Source organism: Mastigoproctus giganteus, chromosome 4 (genome assembly GCF_048544385.1).
Source record: "Mastigoproctus giganteus isolate SK-2022 chromosome 4, ASM4854438v1, whole genome shotgun sequence".
In the NCBI taxonomy this organism is placed as follows: Eukaryota; Metazoa; Arthropoda; class Arachnida; order Uropygi; family Thelyphonidae; genus Mastigoproctus; species Mastigoproctus giganteus.
In genome coordinates this window covers 208,199,428-208,225,102 of record NC_143578.1, presented here as the reverse complement: position 1 = coordinate 208,225,102, position 25,675 = coordinate 208,199,428, and the positions used below count along the sequence as shown (strand labels likewise).

The window sequence follows — 25,675 nt, the reverse complement described above, 5'->3', positions numbered from 1 at the left end:
ATTTTTGATTGCTACCAGTGGAGGTAGTCAAAGTGATTCCAAGCTATATCTCAATTTGGGGACCTATTGTAATAGAAATATACCAACATACAAACAGCTCCTGACCATTTGGCTTTCACAGCCGAGTGGTCAGGAGCGGGAGTTCAGTAGCACGTGCTCCTTGAATAGACTGGGCTTCAAGCCTCTAACTGCTAAATACGATTGATCTGCCAACCAGTATGGCAGATTGTGGTCCATTTCCCTCAACATGAATTGTTGAAGAGGCTTCGATCCTGTAGTGGATTGATAAATGGCTGTTGCTTACCATTTGAGGCCTCCATACCTGAGTGGTCAGGAGCGGGAGTGCAGCAGCACACGCTCTTTGAATAGAGTGGGGTTCAAGCCACTGACTGCTAAATGTGGGCGATCTGCCAACATGCACTGGATCAGCATGGCAGATTATGGGCCATTTCCTTTAATATGAATTGTTGAGGAGGCCTCCATCCTGCAATGGATTGAAATTGGCTGCTGCCTACCCTACCCTTTGTAATAAAAGAAATCATAAAATTGAAAGTGTCTTGCTCTCGGTGTCAGAACTGGAAGATTTTTCTGCAGGGGCACGAAAATCTTCTGATAACCATCAGAAGATTTTTCTGATCAACCTACAAGCATGTAGGATTCCTTAAAAATCTGCCTAGCGGTGTTGTGATGCTCCTCTTATGGTAGGCCTAAAACCTGGAGTAGCAAAGCTATTGAAAAAGGAGATTGAGCATTTTGTGGTGATAAGCTGTCTTTTTCATCTCATTAATTTGTGTGCTGGTATTCCTTCCTTCCTTTGAAGGTGAAAGATTATTTGGTAGACATTCTCTATCTAGAGAGAAGTGCTAAAAGTAAAAAAATGCATTTACACTGTTTCAGCTGGTGTATGCCGGCGCCCCCGTAGCCAGGTGGGAAGGAGCAGCAGTGCGTAGCACACGCTTCTTGATTAGACCGAGGTTCGAGCCCGTCACCACCAAATACGGAGGATGCGGAAAGGTCAGGGAATGACCACTGCATATCCCGGAGCAATATGGCCTTAGATTTTTTTTTTTTTTTTTTAAGCATGTGTGTACTTGGCTGTCTTTGATTAAATGTGTAATGAGACTGATAGAACAGTGACAACTTTTGATGTGTTAGATAACTTTTAATTCTTAATGATTATTATAATTATTTCAGAATTTTATGAAATAATTATTGTATGGATGATACAATTATTCAGAATTTAACATATTTTGAATAGTAATTGTGTGATCCATACAATTATTTAGAATTGATAATAATGGCAAGAAACAACTTGAAAATGGAAAATCTAAAATGTTTGTTTTTGATGATACCAACCAAAATAGGTTGGTTTTTGATGATTCCAAACAAAGTGCCTGAACTCTTAATGAGGCATGCAAGTGTTTTTTGAGGATCATGTGCATGCTTGGAAAAAGTTACCCATTTGTAACATTAAAAATAGGCAAGAAAATCAAACTTGTTCACCTTTTGTTGTCATCTTTATTTTATACTGCATTTTGAACATGACTGTAAAATCCACTTTTTCTATATTAAAAACAGTTTTAAATAATTTAAATTAAACCTCTCCTGCAGCACTTTTGATGTTTTTATTACCTCCCTTATTTGGGAATTACCTTTGCTGTTGGTGAGCAAGATGTAAGTCAAAACCAGTGCTTCAACAGTTGCATGTTATATCACCATCAGCCATTTTAAATCCACTGCAGGATGAAGGCCTCTCCAGCAACTTTCCAGTTCCTCCTGTTTTGTGCAATGGCTATTCATTTACCACCCACAAACTCATGGATTTCATCTGTCCATTTCCGTTGTTGTCTTCCAGGTTTTCTCTTAGCTCCTCTTGGGTACCATTCTGTTATTTTCTTGTCCCATCTCATGTCTTCCAGCTGTGTCCTGCGCAAGACCACTTTAGTTCTTTAGTTTTGATAAGAATGTCCTTTACTTGAGTTTACTGCCTAATCCATGTGTTTCTCTTCTTATCTAACAGTCTGATTCCCATTATAATTTGTTCCATTTTCGCTGTGTAGTTCTCAGCTTCTCTTCCATTCTTTTGGTGACTGCCCAAGTTTCACTTCCATAAGTCATGGTGGGGAGTATATATTGGTTCATTATTTTACGTTTCAGACAAACTGGGATATTGCTCTTCAGTATGTGACTATATTTCCTGAATGCTATCCATCCAAAATTTATTCTTCTCTTGACTTCCAGCCATTTATCATTATTACACTAATAACTTGTCCCAGATGAGTATGACTCCACCTTTTCAATTACTGCCCCTTCAATCATTGTCCATTTTTGTGGTATACTTTTCATCATTACTTTTGTTTTAGCCATATTCATCTTTAGTCCAAAATCCTTACTAACTCTGCATAACTGATTAAGATTTTCCTCTTAATTCTTTGGGATCGTGGCTTATGACTACAATGCCATCTGCAAATCGTAAATGGTTTAGGTACTCTCCATTCACATTGACTCCTTTCTGCGACCAGCATGTTATATAGTTGCATGTTATTAATTTGTTCTTATTTTAGTTTGGTTGTGCAACTTATTGAAAATATTTCAAAAATCAAATTGAATTTAAACTTAAATCATAAAAGAATTTGGAAAAGAAAAAAATTTCAAGTTCATAATTACTTTTTTGGTGTGATTATTATCTTCTTGATTGAATTTTAGAACTTTGGATCTGAATTCCAAAGAATCTTGACGTTTTTAAAACTAAAGCTGGACAACAGCAGTTGATGGCGAGATCTCCTGCTCCTACAGGTTTTAAAATCTGTTTTTGTATTGCCATCTGTTATAAACTGTACAGTATCTGCAATTATTTAGAAACACAGATAACAGATGATAACAGTTACTGGAAGGTTGTAATGTACTTTAGAACAGTCTTGAAAACAATACATCCACTTACTGCTGAAAGGATTGTCTTTATTTTCAATTTCTAAAAGATGGCAGGGAAAGAATCATTCTTAACCTTATCAATAAAGATTCACCAGAAATTGTTTCCAGTCATTTAATACTGGAACTTCAATCAGATACTCTGAAGCACTTATGAAGGAAAGTGACACATGCATAACTGAGAAATTGCTCGACCAGTTTGGAAATTTGTAATGACATATTCCTACTTCCTATTAAAACGACCATTTTTGTTTCTAATGCAGAGAATAGAAACAAATGCAAAATCAATGTAACATTTCGAAGTATATACAACAGCAAAGTTATGTATGCTTTTTGCTGAAAATGTCTTAAAAGGTTTTAAAAAAATTTTTCTTGTAGCTTGTTTATATACAGTTATTTTTTATGAAGATAATTTATTAGGGTATAAATAAATGGTTTTTAAAATTGTCACATTAAATTGTATGAATGATTTATATTTTCATATAAATTAAAATTTGACAATATCTGAATTTAAACGTGAGGAATTGAAGCAGTTTACCTGTGTAGGGGCAACAACTGTTTTTATGGGATAATTGCAGATACCATTTACAGATGCCATACTTTTCTTTCTATACCACTTCATCAGTGATTGTAAAGACAGTAGGACAAGGATGGTTAGAAATTGTGTTGATTATATAATACTTTTTTTTTTTTTTACTAATTTTAATTGATGCTAAAAAAGTGGTTTAATGGAAAGAACCATTTTTCTAAAAACATTTTAAACTATTTTAAGAAAACTAATGTACCTGGGATGTTGTCTCTGCAATAGTGAACTTTCACACACTTTATGCTAGATTATTAATGTATGTGATGTGTTCCATAGAAACTGGACTGAATGTGCACTACCTAAACCTAAAATTTTCACATAATCTTGCCTAGATACATTTCAAAAATTTATCAATTTTATATTTTAAAAATGAAATATGAATAAATACTGTACATACCTGATAAACTAATGCTGTTTGAAAAATTCATTCAAAGAAAGCTGATACATTACCACTTCCTTTTCATCAAAAAAAAAAATCTTGGAGCAGTGAAATCACAAAGGCCACTGACAACTTAATTGCTTTTTTCAGCATTGTAGTCAATCTGACTTCTATTGTCTCTTCTAACTTTATCATCCTTTTCTTCATTTTGTATTTTTGCTTGAAGATCATTCAAATTGAGGTATTTTCTGTGTGCCTCTAGCAACTCATTTGTCTTCAGTATCTATTTCCAGGTTGTAGTAGTAATGGCAAATGATGCAAGAAAGTTTGTACAATATTGGCCAAAAAAAAAAAAAAAAAATCCTACGCAGTACAGTTCACCCATTCATACTCTCCAAGAATTTGTCTAGTTCTGCCTTGAATTTATTTAACTCGTTCACTTCCACAACAACAGATGTAAGCCTGTTCCAACGATCAACCACCCATTAGCTGAAGGCAAACTTCCGCATATCTGTCCTGCAACCATCCTTCTTCAACTTGAATTTGACTTCTCATGTGTTAGGTATGCAGGTCTGTGGCCTAAAGGTCTGCTTGAATACTGTGTACAGGTCTCTTCTGACTTCTATTGTTTTCTAACTTTATCATCCTTTTCTTCATTTTGTATTTTTGCAGACCTATATATAGTATTCAAGATGCAGCCATGGCCTGATACAAAGGGATAATCACTTCCATTGAACTTGCCCCCTTTAAAAACATAATATTCAAAATTCATAAATTGACAATTGTTCTGGTTTGGCTATTTAGAGATTTCCTATTGTTAAACGGGCAGTGAATGCTTACCGTATAACTACAGGAAATGATTGGTAATTACAGCTACTGCAGTCAACAAATAAGTTCATTATGCACATGTAATTTTCCTTTATCTTTTGTGTTGGATGCTGTGTATACCAACTCTGACTGCCCTTTTACCAATCTCATCAGGAGTGCTGTGTGTTTTGGCAAATTGAAATCTGAAACTGTTTGATTTTAAAATTCAGTCTTTCCTAATCATACAGTACAGATTAAACAATAGTACAGATAGATAGAGCACATTTATAAATAAGTAGAATGGACACTTAAGTTTTGATATGAATTGTAGGTACAAACTAACAAATTAGTATGTATTAGGTATAGACACTGACATAGTTATGGATGAGGATAATAACTCACATAGATGGCTTCATGATATCCTGATAGAATAATTATAGACTGTATGAGTAAATAATTATGAAACCTTGAACTGTGTTGCGAAGTTGAATGTTTGATGTATATGAAGGACTGGTCTTTCTGATTTATTATTATTTTTTTCCATTCCCCTTGGAACCTTGGCAACAAATTTGGTTTCTAGAGTTTTTTTGCAAAGGGCATGGTTATTATTTGATATTAAAGTAATTTTTTGAGTCTTGCTGCTAAGAAGAGAGCTATGTTAGAATGCTTAAATCAGTATGATAGAGGAGTAGATTCTGATCTGTCTCCCCAGGCAGGGGCAGAGATCAGATGGGATGGTTGCAGTTAGGAATGATGTATACTTGTTCTGCACACTGTGTGCCAAGTCTTATCAATGTTTTCCCCCCTTCAAGTAATGCAGACAGTTATTTTAATATATTTTTGTAATGATCAGTGAATAACATAACAAAATACATTCTGCTCTTGACTGATGTATTTATTCTGTCACCATTAACTTTTTTATTGAGAAGTTATTGCTTATTGGGAAATTTGATTTTTGTTTAAAAAATGGTGTTTGTTTTTCAAAGTGGAATAATCATCAGGTAGTATATTTGTACATGTTATAAGAAAGATCAACAGGCAGAGGATAGGATCATATTAAACATAATCATCCGCGGGGACTCACATCTGGTGAGTATGGCACACCCAGGGAAAGAGAAGGATGATGATATCCCGAGTTGGTGGATATCATCATCATCCTTCTCTTTCTTGGTGATTCTCTTCTACTTCTCTCTCTCTCTCTCTCTCTCTCTCTCTCTCTCTCTCTCTCTCTCTCTCTCTCTCAGGGTAACTTGGGAACATTTTTTTTTCCTGGTGCAGCATAAGTTTAAGCTTCTTTGCATCATATGGTTATTAATAATAACAATGTAGGTAACCTTTTGGGTTATGCTAATTGTCATGTATACACGTATTGTCAGTACATTAAAAAAAGTTCCTGGAATTGCACGCCGGCATTTAAATGATTTGTGCCATGACCATAAGTTTCATGGGGAATTGATGTTGACTGGTGCTTGCACATGCCAAATGGGCACTGCCTCAACTACTCCACTCTTGTGTCAGCTGATTGCGGAAGTCACAGTTTGAACAGTGTGCTATCAAGTTCTTTAAACTTGGGAAGAGTGCTACATAGATGCTGCAAACATTACAGGAAGTTTATGGAGATGTTTTGAGAAAATAGCAGTTTATAAGTGGTTCATTTGGTCTAAAAAAGGACATGAAATTCCGGAAAACGAACCTTGCAGTGGCATGAAATAAAAATGTCACAAAAGGGAAGGCGCCTCCGTAGCCAGGTGGGAAGGAGCAGCAGTGTGTAGCACACGCTTCTTGATTAGACCGGGGTTCGAGCCCATCACCACCAAATACGGAAGATGCGGAAAGGTCAGGGAATGACCACCGCATTTCCCGGAGCAATATGGCCTTAGTTGCTAATGCTCCTAAAAACCAAACAAAACAAACAAACAAAAGGGAAGGAACTCGTGAAAAATTATTATAGGCAAATGACTTGTTAAGATTGTTCTTGAATTGGAGTTCTGTAAGGTCAGTACACACAATCCTGATGCAAAATTTAGGGATGTGTCGTGTGCATTCCAAGTTTCTTGCACACTTGCTGTCAGATGATCAAATGGACTGTAGGCAGTTCAGCAGGTTTTCACATTGCAGTCATGCAGTGCTCCCTGCTCTCCTGACCTTGTACTATCAGATTACTGGCTGTTTCCTAGACTGAAAATGAAGTTTTCGGGTTGTCATTTCACCGCAGTGGATGACATCAAAGAAAATGCAGAAGCAATCCTATGTGCACTAAAAAAAACCCCCCGATTTTAAAGAATGATTCAAAGTTTGAGAAGACTGATGGAGCAAGTGGGTGTGTGCAGAAGGTAGGTACTTTAAAAGTGATTAGCTTAGTAAGATCAACTGTTCACTCAAACTTTTACAGTAAAATTTTGGGAATTTTTTGAATGTACCATTATATTCTTTCATTTCTTTGAGATATGGGATTTGTTCAAATTAATGTGAATATGAAATCAGCCTGTTGCCAGGACTAAATAGTATTTTTTGCACATCATTTATATTTAGTATATGCATAACACATGCACAATGTGCTTAAATGATATTATAATTTCATTGATTATTATTTCGTTATAATTGTATTCTAAGTAAAAATGCTTATAAGGCATTAATATACATGTCTCTACTTTTTGTTAAATAAAACTAGTCCTACAGTAAGATTGAGAATAGCATTGGCAGTATTGGTAACATGATGTAAGGAAGCAACATAACATAAAACCAGCAAGGGGGGGGGGATAATTTTTGCATTTCTTCAATTTAATTTGTTCAAACCTTCAACTTTATTCAAACTACCTGCCTCTAGCACATCAGGTGGGGTTTATCCTAACAATTGATTATTTTTGGCTGAAATACAAATTTCTGCAGCATCTATTTGTGATTTAAATTAATGCTTCCTGTGTACTACTTCCTTTGGGGAAAGTTACTTGAGATGCACCTTGCTTGTTAAGGTGCAATCTTGTCCCCTGCTTGACAATTCCTGAAATGTTATCTTGTCACTCAGTGGATAATGTAAGGTGAAATATGTGACAGGAAAAACAGTAGCTGTTGCAATTCTTTATCTTAAGGTTACTCAGTATGATCCTAACCAAGCAATTATTAGTGTAACCAAGTGATATCTGTAATGTGTGCAAAGTGAATAGGTTTTAAACACAGTTTTCCTTATTTAGTTATAGTGTAGTTTATTTGTACTACAAGGAATAGGTAGTTGCAGAAGGGAAATCGTTTCTTGTTAATAGTGCTAACCAAACTAACTCAGCTGCTTTGTTACCCTTGTGGCACTGCTCCTGCCTCCCTGTGGTAGGGCTGGAAACTGGAGAATAAAAAGTCATTTTTCCAGATCCAAAGGAGCAAAATTATCTTCCCCCCCTTCCCCCCACAAACATATAGAATCTAAGAATCCTAATTTCACCACTTACGAGATAGAAGACTAAATTGTGTAGTGCCAAAGGCCAAAAAACTGACACTGTTAAATTGAGTTCCAGTGCATCTTATATTGTGCTACCCAGAACAGTGCCTAGGCAGTCTCTCGCCTTTTAAAATTCAGAAAACCTAATAGGATATCCCAAAACATTCAAATGTGTGAGATCTGGTAACCTGCTCATTGAAGTCTCAGATGAAAGCAATCAGAATGGCTCCAAAAATTATCCTTTGGAGGATTATCCATTACTGTTTCCTCTTTATACTACTCTAAACACCTCTAGGGGTGTGAGAGCTGAATGGGATCTCATAAACCTCTCAGAAGAACAGTTGAAAAATGAATTACAAGACCAGAAAATTGTGCATGTTAAGTTCACCTGTGCTAAATAAAGCACTGCTCTAGTTCCTACCCAGAGCATAATCCTGATATTTGGTACATACCCTACAAATCTCCAATGTCCATTAAACCCAACACATTGTTTCAAATGTTTCCAAATTTTGGCCATTTCCAAAATGTCTGCAGAGGGTTAGCTACTTGTGGTGCACATTCACTGTAAAGTAGAGCAGCATAAATGCTCAAATTGCAGTGGCCCACTACAGAGATTACACTTCTGGGAAAATGAAAAAAAGATTCAACTGGTCAGAGTCAAGCAAAACGTCACATATAAAGAGGCAAAAAAATTGGTACAGGCTCAATTACACCCAACCTAGTTTTGCTAAAGTAATTTGAAATTCTGCACCAATAATGACTGCTGTGGAAGGAACAACAACTGGTACCCAACCAGAAGTGACATTTCCCCCCAAAGAGATCAATGTCACTTTTGGAAATTGTTCTCTTAACTATTAAAACAATTTAGTTAAACAAGGTTGTAAATACACTAATCTCTGTTCCACATACTAATACTTATCCAAAGTATTCTGAAAGTACTACTAGTGATGATACTATACAAAATGACTCAGCAGGCATGGAAACGCCCAACAAGAAGATCCAGTTCTTAACCTCTTCGTAGAGGAAGAGGTCAAGATTGCCATCAGCTCCATGGACACAACTGAGGGCCACGCTAAACCTAAATTATGCTGTTTCCTTTAATAAAATTGTGGAAGATATCACAACAATCTCTGATGTTTGGGATCTTCTTGTGTAGTATAACACACTTGTCTTTTGTTTTCAAGAAACTATAATCTGTTATTGCATCACTTAAATATGTAATGTACAGAAAAGATAGTTTCTCATATGACCAATTTGCCTCCATGAGCTGTGAATTGGTCACATGAGAGATTCTAATTGGCTCCAGTGTTCCTTCCTGACTTAATGTTACAAACAAATCTAGATGTGGCTACTCGAGTATCCTTCTGTTTTGCTCTTACCATGGTTTCTTTATTTTCCCCCTAACCAAGACATCTCTTATAGTGACTTTGAGTCTTGTATTGCAGCTTCCTCCTCCTTTTGTATTAACTTCTCAGGATGGAAGCCATTCTGAAAAGTTAATGCAAATCATCCTTTATGGGATGATAAGATACATGATAAATGGGACAAAATTTATAAAAGTTTCTTGACAGGCTAAATCTGATACTACTGGATTATTCCTTATTTTTGCCTGCCTTCTGGGTGAAGTTCAACAATAGACCTCTGTTTGCTCACTGGTTCTTTTTCTCTGTTTAACTGGTCTGTTCATGATAGTCTTCTGGGTAATGATTGACTACCCAGTGACCTGTCACATAGAGACAAATTTACCCTACCATAATCATATGGTCATATTGGAACATTGCAGAAGCTGATTGGGAGAAATATAGGCAGCTAACAATTGTTGACAAAATATTTTTATCAAATGTATCAATTAATATAACAAATCGAATATTACAAGCCACTGAAGTGATAATATGAAGAATGCTCACAAGTTGAATATAGCCAAAATCCTGGTGGAACAACAAATTTGGACCAAGCCAAACAGAGAGAAAAATAAAATCTGGAATAATTTTTGTGAGAACCTTACTAGCAGTAAGCTAGTAAGCTTACTGCTATCTGGTGCAGTTTAAGAAAGCCAGAGCCAAACCAGATGTATTCAGTAAGCCATATTCTAGTACTCACCAGCCTTCTAGAAATTAATCTTGTACTAAAAAACAGACCCTAAAATTTGGCACATATCCCTATCAACCTTGCAATTGTCCCTTCACAATAATCAAACTATAACTTGATCTTGACAGTTCAAGATTTGGTGGAATTAACTATTCCATGTTAAGAGCTCAGTAGAGTCACTTCATATTTCACTCCTATACAACTGGTTTTTTACTGAAAACATTCTCTGATACCTGGTGCCATATGCATGTCATAGATTGTTAAAACCTGGGAATGACTCTATTGGCCTATTGCCCCTACCAGCTGTATGGAAAAAAATGGTAAATTCTCATCTCACCTGGTCACTTATCAAATACAATCTTATCAGCTCATCACAATGTGGATTTTGTACTGATAGATAAACTTTAGATTTTTTTTTTTTTTGTTTTCCAAACAAAAACCCAAATTTGTAATGAATTTGTCAGAAAGGAACATTTTCAGTTTCAGAACATTGAGAAAACTTTTGATGCAGCTTGGTGTTAGGAAATTCTGCATGAGTTATATGCATTAGGCTTTAGGGGGCAATCTCCCCAAGTTTATACAGAACTTTCTGAAGCAGTGGTCTTTCTAGGTCCTTGTCCAGTCCATCCTTTCTTGTAACTTCAGCCAAGGTGTACCATAGTGCTTGATTTTAAGTGCCACCCTCTTCATTATAAAAATCAACTCTAACTAATACTGTCCCAACCACTGTTTTTAATACTTTATATCCAGATGGCTTTAGCATATCTTGCCTCTCTCAAAACTTAAGAATGATCGAGAGACAACATCAAGGTACTCTAACAGGATTACAAGTTGGGCTGCTGATAATGGTTTTTGCATATCATCTGAAAAAGCAGTTGCAGTTCAGTTACGTAATTTCTCTCTTGACCCGGTTCTAAAGCTGGGGAGCCATGTCATACCTGTTGTGCCTAATCTGATTTTTTAGCTTAACCTTAGCTAATAAAAAATTGATCTTGATCCTATCACACTTAGAACCACCTATTTCAAGAAATTAAACACTTTGAGATTTATCAGTTACATCATCAGGTGTGCTGACTGTCATACTTTTCTTTGCTTATATCATGCTATAGTAAGATCATGGTTAGATTATGGAGCTCCAGTTTACAACTCTGCTAATCCCAGCAACTTGAGGTGGTTCGACCCTATTCATCACAGTGGCCTACACATTGTATTGGAGTCTACTGCATATCTGCCCAAAGTCTTTATGTTGAAGCTTACAGCTAAACCCTCTGCTCTCTCTGCAATGATAAATTTTATTACTAAATTATGCTATCAAAAGTCAACCCATGTATCAAGTGTGGAGGTAGCTGTTTAATCCAGTTTGGGGAAGACTTGTGTGCAGTTTCTGTCAATGAATCAGTTGGCTAGCATACATTTTTGCTCATTACTTAATAGTTGGCAGCTAGATCTTTCTAAAATAGCCATCACTAGTTCCGTCACTCTTCCATGGGCTTTCTGTTCCTTAGCATGTGACCTGCCCCTTCAAGAATGGGGAAAAATATTCTTTTTCAATAGAATATAAAACAGCTTCATAAATCCCTAATTGAAAACTGAATCTTATATTTAGATATGACACAGATGGCTCCAGAACTGACCGTGTCGGTGCTTCCATTCTTCCCTCCATAATCTCCAGTAAGATACCTTTAGATTGTAGCATGTTTACTGCTGTGCTGCATGGGGTACATATGACCTTCAAATCTGTAAAATTGCACCAGTTTACTCAATGTTCTGTTCATTGAATCTCTCAGTGCCATTCTCACTTTACAGCAACCAAGGAAACATCAACTACCTACTTGATCATATTCAGATCTAAGTAAGGAGATGAGAGTAGTGAAATTTTGTTAGGTACCTAGTCACATTGACATATTTGATGGTGAGAGTGCTTACTGTGCAGCTAAATGCATTGTGAAACTAGTTGACACCTCTTTGAAAATTCTGTTTACTGACTACAAACATCTTGTAATAAGTTGAAGTATAAATCACTGGCAAACCATCTGAAAAAATCAAGAAGGCAACTTCTTCAAATTAAATTGAATGTTCAGTCTTGACTATCCAGCTTTCGGTTGAATTGAAAAAAGTCATGCTTGCAAGACTAAAAATAGGTCATACATACTTTATTCACTTTTATCTTCTTTCTGCCTTATATCTGCTGTTCTGTCATATCTCAACTCTCAATCCAACGTCATAGGTTGACTGCTCTCTCTATAATAAAGAGTATGCAAATCACATTCTTATCAAGGCATGCAGTCAGTCTACTTTGAAACAAATTTTAGATGACAAATTGTTATCAATGATGATTTCACTTTCCTAAAACATATACAATGCTATAACAGAATTTGATGCTAAATTGCACGTCATGCACATATCTGACTTCTAATGGTCTTTAACTTGTGCTGTAAAACCTCCACTGACAAAATTAGTTGGTGAATTATTGAGTTAAAGAAAATGGCATTACTGAAAATTGATAGTTTTGATTCACAGAATAATTTTAAAAAAAATTCCATTAAATTAAGTGATAACTAAGTACTGATGTAGTATTGTCAAGTAATTGAAAGTTGCAAGTAGTAAGTTATATCTATTTCACTTATAAATCAACATAGGGATACTTTAATTTATAATTAGATATCAAATACATTTTGATGTCTAATTAACAAATTTCAAAAGAAATTTTGTTCTTGTTTGCTTTACAGGGAGCGGACCGTTCCCTGGGTGCAGTGCTCACATACTCAATGACTTCTTCTGGTCAGCATGTCTACAGTCTCGGGGCTAACATCAAAGGGGGAGAAAGGAAAGTCGAAGTATGTTCAATTGGATATAAATAGTTTATACAAAGGAAAAAGTCTCGAGAACCCTAAAGCTACCGGTAAGTTTGGTGTTTGTGTGTATGTATTGGACTTCTGTTAATTTTTGTGGTTGTCTTGTTACTTGACGGATTGTGAACTTGAATGTAGTAATGATCTAATTACCCATGTGAAATAGTGTGTTATTAGACTACTATTGCACTCAATCCACAATTGTAGTCCAAGAAGTACTGAAGTTGAATTTTCTTTTTGTAAATTCACCTGCAATACTTAGGATGTATAAATGACCTGATTAACATTTCAGAATGTATGTTATACTCAGTGCTTGTCAGTGAGTTTATAACACACTGCAGTACTCCATAAGAAATTGAGATGTGTAGCCACATGCCTCTCTTTGTGCATGTGCCATTTTCCTCAAGCTGACCAAGTTAATGACTGCTAGGATAACTTATGTCTCAGTCTTTTAGGAAGTTGAAGTTAGATGGCTAATCTGTTGCCTGTCTGCTTTGTTTTTCTCATCTCATTTCAGCCATGCTCAACGCCATTTGGTTACGGAAAATTGCAACTTTCTAGTCCAGCCAGCCAGCAGCAGCAAGGTGGGAGTTGGAGGAGTAAATGTATCATCAGAGGTCATTACTAACTCTGCAGTTAACTCTACACCCATTACTAACTCTGCAGTCAGTAATGGGTGTAGAGCTGTACTGCTTTTACATCGTACCAATTGTTTATTTAATGGTATCATACAGATGCAGTAATTAAACAATTTACCCATGCCTTCAAGTTGAAGAATGGTGTGTTTTAATGTTAACACATTTAATGTTACTGTGTTGGTGTTTCTTAATGATGGTTAATATATGTATAGGCCATATTTTCAAGATTGATTCAGGACCTAAAGCCAATCAAAAATTTAGATGTTTTTCAGATCTTAATGGCTATGAAGCTTATGGCTTATTTGAATTTTAAAATATGGCTGTTGTGTGAAGTGCATTGATTAAAAAAAAAAAAAAAAAAAAGAATTAAGTATTAAAATAACCTTATTTCGGTAACAGTAAGATGACACATACCTTGTAAAACGTTCTTATATGATGTACATGTTTGCTTATTTTTTAACCACTGAAAGTTCCATAGCAAATTTTTTAAAATTTGGACAACCATAGCAGTGTTTTCGATTTGGGTACCTGTTTATACGAACAGTTTCAGGTCTTGATTTGATCCAGAAGTATACCCAAGTGAAATATGCCAAAAAAGTACCATTATTACAAACATATGGCTTGTTGTTGACCCAGCAGAGTACCATATTAAAAGAATACTGAAAGAAAATAAAACTGAATGCAATCAAAGTAAAACCAAACAAAGCTTGCAGGAAAATAAGTTTCTTTTTCCAAGAACAGACCACATACTTCTGCATCCAGTACTAGACTAAAAAACTTGGCACCATAGACAGCAGCAACCTCAAGTGGAGAAAGTTATGAAATATAAAAATTATTAATGAAGAATATTCCACAATGGAAATAGAATATCATAATATGTTATGTTGCAATTAGGTTCATACATGATGTAACCTAGCATAGGTTAGGAGATAACTTGCAATGCAAATTTTACCTAACTTCAATAAAGACAAGATTTTTGGGTGTGTACAGTGATGAGGCAAATAACAAAAAATGAAGTAAAATGTGGGTGTTGTTTCAGCTAAGTCAGGAGTTGTAGGCATGACCTTTAGCTAGTAACCTGAACAGATTACTAGGTGCATTGCTTACAAGTTTAAACGTTTGTTTTCTATGAAAGGAAGATGCCTATAAATGATCTAGATCATTATTATTATATGTGTAAATGAAAAGGAGTTATGCAGGTTAAAAAAATATATAGATAACTAAAGAAAATAATATAAAGATATAAATCTAAAGATATATATATATATATATGTTATCTCCAGCATTTAATAAAGAATAATGAATGTGCCTGTGGCCATCTCATTCTTATTAGACATTTTTTTTTTGATTTTGTGCTCTTGCTAAGTGCCTCATATTTATTTTTAGTTCTAAATCCCTGTTTAGATGTACCAGTGTTGCCTTCATTAATTTTAAGTCTTTCTTTTTTAGGGCAGTAGAACAAATTTTTTATATATATAATATATACGCCAACGAGTCAAAACATTATGACCACCTACCTAATATGATGTTGGTCCTCCGCATGCAGCCAAAACAGCTCGTACCCGGCGAAGCATGAACGCTACAAGATATCTAAATGTGTCGTGTGGTATCTGGTACCAACACGTAACCAGCAGATCCTTTTAACTCCTGTAAGGTCCATGGTTGACACGCCACAGATCGGAGTTGCTGTTCCAAAACAAACCACAGATGCTTGATAGGATTGATGTCTGAGGAATTTGGAGGCCAAGGCAATACCAGGAATTCTTCCTCATGCTCTGCAAACCAGTCTCAAACAATCCGGGCATCCAGGCGCCATTACTTCCCCAGGTAAATAACGCACACGTACCCAGATGTCCACACTGTGCAACAGAAAACTTGATTCGTTGGACCAGATGACCTTCTTCCACTCACTCAAGGTCCAGTTTCACTTGTGTGCCCATTGTAGGTGCTATCGCCAGTGAACTGTGGTTGGCATGGTCACTCGGAGCAGCCTGCGGCTACACAGCCCCATTTCCAGCAGGGTTAGATGTACTGTGTGTTATGACACGTTACTCCCATCACCAGCATTCCAATTACCAGTGAGTTGCGCAACATTCACCCTTCTGTTGCCACATACCATCCAGGATAGCCTACACTCACCTCGAGCATCGATGAGCCGTGGTTGTTCAACACCTTGCCAGTGGTTCGTGGGTTCCCCCTCCTTGGACAACTTCCGGTAGGTACTAACCACGCCTGACCATGAGCATCCCACCAGCCGTGCCATTTCGGATATGCTCTGACCCAGTTGTCTGGCCATTACAATTTGGCCTTTGTCAAACTTGCTTAAGTCCACTGCCTCTCTCATCTGAAGAACGAGAGTAACACCGATTAACGGAGCTCAGTATTAGGTGTCTTTTATACCAAGCCCCAACCTGCGCATGCACTGTAGTTCACCTGCAGTTGCTTCGATTTGCATAATGACTTGCTGGTCAATGTTTTGGCTCATCGGCGTATATTGATCTAATTAAAACTATTATACCGTTTGAAATTGTTTGGGGGAAGGTGGAACATGACCGTAACAAATCCTGTTGCAACATCTTTCCTTGCTACCCAATCTATTAACTCCAACTCTGAGCTTAACTTCATCCACTTAATTGACTTCTCATCATTCTGTCTGTCAGCTCTGAAGCTTATATCTTTTCTTGCAATTTTACTTCATTTCAGGTCACTTGTTAGCATTTTTATAAAACTCCATCTTTAATACAGAACTGATTTTCTGCTGCTTTGCAATGTCAACCCATATAAAAACAATTTCAGCTAGTATCCCTCAGGATGGCACCCTACCTGTTCTTCTTGCCACTCTTTGTTGATACAGCATAATCTTCCTCTCAACTCTTATGTGGATGACAAGAAATGATTGGTTTCCTTGTCTGTGGAACAAGTCACATGTAATAATATATACATAAATGAAACTCATTGAATTATATGTGATTTTCTTCTTTCTTTTGGTCTTGTCCTAAGCCCTCTAAAATCTGCTCACCTCTCAATCACCAGATGTTTCCCCTTACACTTCACTCCTTTAATTGGTAATTCTGTGGTTCAGAAAGGTCACAGAGTTTTGGGATTGACTTTGGCTCCATATTTGCATTCAGAACTCATCTCCAGCATTCAAAATCTGTTAAATGTACTTGGAATCTTACGAAATATCCATATCTCTGACACTCTTACCATAGTCAAATACACTCTCATTTGATATCTGTCATGTTATATGTGAGCTACAGCTAAATCAAATGTCTACTCATTTTTACTGAATTCAGAGTTCTCAAATGGGCTAAGTTAAAAGGTAGTTTCTGTTTTTCTTGTTCAAGATCTGAGGTTTTATAAACTTCAGATATACTGTCACTTCAGACCATTAGTTATGGAATCTCTTAATATTATTGCTAAAGTGTATTCTTCACTCTTTCCTTTTCCATCCTTGTGGGATAAATTCAGCATTAGAATCCCTCCAAAAAATGCACTAGATCCAAGTATTCTTTGATCCCTTTATATAATTCCAAGTATTCTTTGATCCCTTTATATAATAGATTAAAATATCTTAAATTTTTTACCTTTACCCATCCATCAAACTAGTAAACAGATATCCCAGTCTTTTCCTCTTTATGTTTGTTTGTTTGGTTTTTAGGAGCATCAGCAACTAAGGCCATATTGCTCCGGGGATATGCGGTGGTCATTCCCTGACCTTTCCGCATCCTCCGTATTTGGTGGTCATGGGCGCAAACCCCGGTCTAATCAAGAACAGTGTGCTACGCATTGCTACTCCTGTCCACCTGGCTACGGAGGTGCCACCTCTTTATGTAGAACAAGGATTATCATTGACAGTTGCTTCCCATATTATTTTTGTAGGTGCTGAGTTTATTGAGTTCCTTGTCTGACCTTATGGTAATAGTAAGCTATTCTATATGTTGTTATTTTTATATTGCAATTTGTGGTCTGTTATAACCATGTAAGCCCCCTCTGTGTGTCTTAAAGGGTGGGTTCCTGCTTGGCAAGTGTATTTGTAGTTGTGAGCCAGATGAACAATCAACTAATACTTTTTATTATTATTATGGATAGAGCCACTTCTGAAGAGTAGAGGTTAGAAGAGAATATCTGCATGAAAATCTGTATGGAGTAGACAAATAGTATATTAAATCTTGAAATATATATATATCTGATAATTAAAATAAATATGATATTTAAAATAAAAACATCAGCCAGTAGTACGGCAATAATGCAGAACGAAACGAAAAATAATATAAAATAAACAAACAGGGAAGGGAAAGTAGAGATAATAGGACAAAAAGGTAGTCGATTAATCCCTTGTAAAATTTAGTCAATTAAGTCATTAAACCCAATTAATAAAAAATGTAAATTTAAAATAATGCCAATTATAAATAATTTAGCGGTACCCCCCTCGAAGGTACCAGTTCCAAAAAACGTGAAATATCACCAAAAAAGGGTTAAAGAAACTACCAAAAAACTAAAATATCAAAATGATATATATATATATATATATATATATATATATATATATATATATAGAAGAATACACCGATTAAATGAGAAATACCTGTTTACAGGGAAGGTTCAATGGTACTTCAGTGTCTCCCCCGCAGTTATTAAAATGGTTTTTTTTCCCTTCTATATTTTAGTTAAAGCATAATGATTCTCTGAAACACTGCTTTAGTCCTCCCTTCCCACAAAATCCTGGGACTGCCCATGGTCTATACAGGGTGTCTCAAAAATATTGGTACAAATTTTTAGGGGAGTTAGGTAACATCTAAAGGAATGTGAATCGCATAGGAACCCATAACTGGAAATGTCATGGGAAAGTAGTAGCAGAGGCACAAGAAGCAGAAATGACACAAGTCAGTAATTAGTGGCAAACATTTATTTGATAATATTAACGATGGAGTACGAGATGGATGCATTTCATGACGTTACAACAGATGCTCGAAGGTTCCACTATGAGATGCGATGCATGTGTGACACCGACGCAGCACGGATTGGCAGATACAGTCGAATACACCTGGAGTTTCTTTGACAGCAGCAGCGCAGACGAGTCTCGCCACCAGATCCATTTCCGTCTCCACAGGCGATTTATACATGATAGATTTGAGGGCACTCCACAGAAAGAAATCAAGGCTCGATAAATCAGGCGAGCGTGGGGGCCAGGCAACGGTTCCAACACGGCCAATCCATCGATGCCCAAAACGCCTGTTCAAATGGTCACGAACACACCTTCCATAATGGGCAGGTGCCCCGTCATGTTGAAACCAAATGTTGCGTCTCACATTTGCTGGAACATCGTCAACTAACCCTGGTAGAACTTGTTCAAGAAAGATCCGATATTTAGCGGAGTTTATGCGGGATGGTAACAGGTATGGGCCGACTAAGCAGTCACAGACCATACCTGCCTACACGTTTATTGTGAAGCGACGTTGTGCCGTATGGGGGCGCACACCGTGTGGGTTGTCATGAGCCCACATATGAGCATTGTGCTGATTGAATAAGCCTTCCTGAGTGAAATAAGCCTTATCCATGACCAAAACATAGGCTGGAAATCAAGTCTTGAACACTTTCTTAGAGAAACCACTGCGCAAAAGCCACACGTGCAGGATGATCTTGGGGGAGCAGTAAATGAACCCTTTGGAGATGAAAGGGGTGTAAGGAATCGTTGTGCCAGACACTCTGTACGCTGCAACAAGACACTCCTAAGGCAGAGGCAACGGCACGTGTGCTGGTAGTAGGATTATTCTGGACAGCATTCTACACACTTTCTTCCATGGCGGGAGTTGGCGTTGAATGTGGTCTGCCTGCACTACTCCTGTTACCTCTAAATGACCCATAATCGCACAAATTTTGATGCACATGTGCAACAAACGGTGGTCCAGTACATGTCTGTCTGGGAAGCATTCTCCATAAATTCGTTGAGCGGCTCGTCCAGTGCCCTCTGCTTATCCATACACTAGGTGCATGTCTGCCAGCTCACAATTCGTATATCGATGCATGCTCTTCATGCGGCGACTACTGCTTGAATGAGTAAACCAGAAATTTTCCCTCTTGCGAACTGATGAACAGCGCCGTGTACCAACTTACAGTGACGTTTCCGATTATGGGTTCGTATGCGATTCACATTCCTTTAGATTTTACCTACCCCCCCTAAACGTTTGTACCAATATTTTTGAGACACCCTGTATATGAGACACTACTGTATATAACCCAGTCTGACTTTTTAAAGGGTCATCCATCAACATTGAGAGGAAAGACCACAGTGTGTAGGTTCTGCTTCTGTAATAATATTATGCAGGCAATTACATATATATATATATATATATATATATATATATATATATATATATACTTAAGTTAAATTAAGTCTGGTTTTGATGGTTAGGCCAAGTAGTTATTGAATTGTTTTAATATTATTGCATACCTTACTCTTTAGAAAACTAGTATCCACCTAATGACATAGTATTAATTACACTGGTCTGCATAAGTTTTGATGTTTCTGACTGTACTTTGTGCTAATTCTAAATGTCGAAGGAGTTTTACCTGTCATGTACCTGTTTCCCCCCCCCCCCCTTTACAAACAGATTTTTCTTAGATACATGCTTTGTGTGTACGCATATACAGTATAGACCTGCGCAACTGTTTTTAGACATGTTGAGACCTGTAAGTAAGGTAGCTATATTAACTTGTGAAATGTTTCTTCTGCATTTAGTTATTTTATGGTGCAATCATGCTAACTGCTCTTGGGTTAAAGTGATTCTTAGTGTAATTCAGTGTTTTTCTGAAAGCTATAGTTCTTGTTTAGTTTTTAACATTTTTTTTTCTTCTTTTTCCATTACCGAAGCAGGTCTTGTTTTGCAAGCTGTAAGCAAATTCTAGAAAAGAAATCCACCTTTCTAATAATTTTTTTTTTTTTTTTTACTGACATTAACCTTGCACCTCTTGTTTACCCTTATGACTGCGAACCTGGGAGGTAAAGACAATGCCCAGGGCTACCAGATGCATCTCAGATAACAAGAAGGAAAGCTGATGTCAAAAGTCCTGGATCAGCTAAGTGACAGAAGATGGATTTTGAAACATACTCAGCTCTGAACATTTTTAATAATGCATTTCACAAATGAAGTTTCAGTAGGCAAGCTATCATCATTCAGGATATAAAAAGTATTGCTGCATGCCCAAAGAATGTTAGAAGCCTCAAATTGGTTGACATACTCATCAAAATTGCCAATCAAAAACAGAGGCTATTAAACACTAACCAATTTGGAGAGCTGTTGGTTATGGTAACGCTTCATGCATCACTTAATACATCAAAAGGAGTTTGTTTCATGTTTGGAACCTTCTTGCTGTCTTGGAAGAGCAAATGCTTAGTGAATTCAAATGAGCGATTGAAGTTCAGTATAGCAAGATGATAACTATATTCCAGCATGAAATCTAATCCTCATGTTTAACTCACCACAGTGTTCCACATACATCAAACCTTGATATTTAAAATGCAATGTTAAGACCTTATATCCCAAACCCTTTTCACCATTGTAGATTCAAAAAGTTTGGATATGCCTAAACAGCATGCAGAGGAATTGTCATTTGTGAACAATGTGGGTCACTATTCAGAATTGGCAAGCCAGCATTGCATCAGAGATCAAATGCTCACACTGTAATAAGATCTCCCAGTATATCCCAAGATTTGTGACTGATGGGAAAACTAAAAAAAAAAAAAAAAAAAAAAGTGTACAGAAATATAAAGTTCAACATATCTCCTGCCAACAGGCTAAACAAAGTATCTTTCCATAATGCGAACAGACCAGCCTATGCACAAATTAGTCATAAATATCAATCAGCAAAAACCAAAACTGACTTTGCCACCAAATGAATCTCTTTAAAACCATGTCTGAAATTTATCCTCCTTCCACCAAAGCCAGTACCAAGCAATCAATACACTAATAAATCCCACCTAAAAACCTGCCATTCTTCCAATAAAGATGGGGAAAATAATAGCACCACTCATCCACATGCTCATGATGAAATTGTGGTAATCATCAAAAAGGTACTTGATCTTTTCATTTCAGGATATGGACATGAGAAATCCAATTTTTCAAAAAATAAAAACATAGAGCTATGGCAGACAAATACAAAGCTCCAGTCGTTTGGAAGAAGTCTGAGGGCACAGCATGAAATAAATGATATGTTAATTCAATGAAACTGTTGTGGCTTTCCGATCCACATTCAAGACAAGACATTTATGACCTTAATACTCAGTATGTATCAATATGTGTCTGCCTCCAAGAAACATACTTAAAATAAACTACTCATATGCTCCAAAAATAAACAAGTAGAATACAATTTTTAGGAAAGACTGGATCTAGCAAAGCTCCATGTGGTGGCATTTCTCACCAACCCACATATCCCCAGAAAACAGTATTCAGGGAAGTAATTGTAAAAGCCACTAGGCCTTTTATGCTTTACCTTTGAACAACATTTCTTATGCTGTTCAAGGGTAAGGTGTGAAGTAAAATGCGTGGGATGCATATGATTTATCAGATGATACAGAAGCCTATTGGTTAGTGAATTATCAGGTGATACAGAAGCCTATGGTAGATATGAACTAGTCTGCAACCAAGTCACAAAGGGTATCAGGCAAGCTAAAGTAGATTATGAGATGTCTGTGGCAAAGAATACAAAGAAAAGCAACAGAGACTTTTTTACTTACATTAACAGTAGAAGGAAGGGATTGAATCATTGGTCCACTTGATGTCAATGGTTTATAACTGTTAATGATCCTGCTCGGGTTGCTGACAAACCTGAGTATTTTGCATCAGCATTCACACATCAGGAATTCTTTAGGGAAAGGGATGCCAGAAGTTTATCAAGTTCTAACAGGGAGAGAATGATTCTGTGATAACTGAGAGGAAAGTGGGAAAAGAAATTGTTGAAGCTAAATATAAAAAAATAAAAAATAAAATAAAGTACCTTGATTGGATGGGATCTGAGGAAAGACAGCTTTAGATGTGCGGAAATTTGCCTTTAGCCAGCGAGTGGTTAACTGCTGGAACTCCAGTTATATTAAGGGGACAGCAAATGAGATAAGTAAACCATAGCCATAATTTGAGAGCATCTTTGGATTTATGGGAGGTTCCTGTGTATTGGAGATTTGCAAATGTATCCCCAGTTCACAAAGGGGGATTAAAAGGTGACATGAGTAATTACAGACCTGTTAGCTAAACGTCAGTTCCAGGGAAAATAATGGAGTCTGTGTTTAAAGAAGTAATAGGACCAATTTGAACAGGAATGCAATTATATTGCAGTCACCACAGAGATTTGTTAAGGGACTATCGTGTCTCACCGGTCTGATTGGATATTATAATGCACATAAGACTGCTGTAAATTGGAACAGTGTGGCAATAAGGGTAAGTTACTCCTCAGGATAAAGGGATGGTTGAGTGGCGGAACAGAGTGGTTAATGGAAAATGCTGTTCATGGACTAATGTTATTAGCAGCCTCCCCCAGGGTTCAGTTCTGTGCCCATTGTTGTTTCTATATTTATTAATGATATGATGGACTGCATATTGCTGCAAACTTAATATCTAAGTTTTGCATATGATGGAAAGGTTGGCAGGGTGGTTAATGACAAAGCTCACATCTGGTGAGTATGGGCTTGGCACACCCAGGGTCCTGGGTGTGCCAAGGACTGGATATCATTGGATATCCTGAGCTGGATATCATTATTCTTCATCTTTCTTGATGATTCCTTTCTACTTCTCTCTCTCAGGGTAACTCAAATTTTTTTTTTTTTTGGGCCGGTGCAGCATAAGCCTCTGCTTCCTTGCACCATGTGGCTGATAATAATAACAGTAATAAGTGTAGTACCACAGTTGAAGTTTAACATTGATAAATGAAATGTACTACATACAGGTAGCAGTAATCAAAGTACTGTATCAACTGTGGTACTACACTCAAGGTAGTGGAAAATGAAAAAGACCTGGTGGTAATTGTGCAGTCAGATATGAAGTTCTCTGAGCAGTGCAGGCAGGCTGCAAGGACAGCTCATGGAGTTTTGTCTGTGATATACAAGAACTTTGCTAGTGGGAACAAGGAAGTGATTATCCCATTGTACAAGGCAATTGTTAGGTCACATCTTAATACTGCATTCAGGTCTGGAGGATTCCTTTTTTGAAGGATGTGTGCAGAGAAGAGCAATGAGATAGGTGAGGGAAACAAAAGGGTGATGTTACCACGAATGCCTTCAGTTCTGCATGTTGCTGCATTTAGAGTTGGCACCGATAAGTTGATTTGATTGAGGTCTTTAAGGCTTTGAATGGATTGGGCAAGCTCACTGCTGATGTTGGCATTCCACTTGCTCAGGCTACACACATGAGGGGCCATAAATTGAAATTGAGGAAAGATGGTTGCAGGATAGATGTGCAGAAGTTTGTCTTCAACCAGTGGGTGGTTGATAGTGAGAACAAACTTCCACCTGTTATGGAAGTGGGTAGTTTGAATAAATTCAAGGAAGAACTAGATAAACTATTGGAGGGGATGGACAGGTGATGTGGGAAGGTTTCTTTTATTTGCTGATGCTTTATAATCTTGCTTTCTTGCATTATTTGCCACCACTAATAAATCATTTGACAACTTTTCAACAAATCTGGAAGAATATTAGAAATATAAACTTCTTGTTTATACACTGGCATGACCACCATGTCGGTGGAGTTTACAATAAGTCATCAGTACATATGTTAATTGTATTTAGTAGTCACAGGCTTGAATCCCAGTCCACTCAAAGAGCGTGTGCTATTGCAGTCACGCTCCTGATCACTCGGCTGTGTCAGGCCTAAGTGGGAGATATAACTGTCTGCCAATTATAAATTCCAGGGTCAACAGGGTCAGAGTATAGCAAAACATCCACATTTTGTAAATGTCCTGCCAAGACATTTGCAAAATGTCTTTGGCCGGTATCATTCTATTCTGAAGATTTTCAAAGACAGAAGATAGATATAGAAAAATACAAGATTAATTTTCTCTCAAATGGGGTTGAAGATATGATCAACTGTTGACAGTACACAAGTTAAAGAGATCACTATCTTTATTTGGGCACAACTCTAGGACTGGATAACATTTCGTTATTTCAAGCAACTGAAAAAAAAAAACTTATTTATAGTAACTCACTTCTTTTTTTCTTATAATACAATTTATATTTGTTCATGGTTTCCAGAACATTGGCACCATGCTATATTTGCTTTTCTGAAACCAGGAAGCAAGATTTTGGAGAAAATGTTAAAAATTAGTTTTTAAGCATTAGTTTTTTTGCATTTAGAAGCATATTGTATCTAGAAAAGTATAGCTGCCTGTGCAACATCCAGAATGGGCTCACAAGAAATATCCCCACTTTAGATAGTTTGGTACAAATAGAAGAAAAGACATGGTCAGAAATTGCTTTCTACAATCTGAACATCAGAAAAGTTTTTTGATATCAGGAAAGCCTCTGATGGCACCTGGAAGTAGGAATCCTTAACTATTACTACTGCCATGGACTGCACAGACATTTGCCAGTCTTCGTCCTGCAGTGCCAGAATTTCCAAGTTTCCTTTCAAACTGTGCACTATCAAAAGTCTTCCTCCAGTAATACAGTGTCCTTCAAGATTCTGTTTCGAGTCCCACTCTTTTCATAATTGCAGTTAATCCAATTGCAGAACAACTTCTTAGCAGAAATCTTAGTATTTCCTGCCACTTGCAAAACCTGCAGTTGATAGTGTGACAGAAATGTGCCATAAACAAAGTTAGCTCATGGGCTAAAGAAAATGGATTCCAGTTAACTTGTCAAAAAATTCTGTGCATCTAATTTTTTTTCATTAGCATAATCTCCACTCAGATTCTGAACTGAAACCAAATGACCATCTGCGTGATGGACGGGACATGTAAGCATTGGTTTTTTATGAGTAA

General features: G+C 36.9%; 1 protein-coding gene across 4 annotated transcripts in view; it reads left to right on the top strand.

Moving 5' to 3' along the window:
* Positions 1-25,675, top strand: part of LOC150087353 (uncharacterized) — a 521,069-nt gene that overhangs the window by 14,997 nt on the left and 480,397 nt on the right. For all 4 annotated transcript variants that reach the window (XM_090371151.1, XM_090371150.1, XM_090371149.1 and 1 more), the window contains exon 2: positions 12,948-13,120. In XM_090371151.1, the coding sequence (XP_090227277.1) occupies positions 13,006-13,120 (115 nt within the window). In that variant the 5' untranslated portion in view covers positions 12,948-13,005. The remainder of the gene's footprint in view (positions 1-12,947; positions 13,121-25,675) is intronic.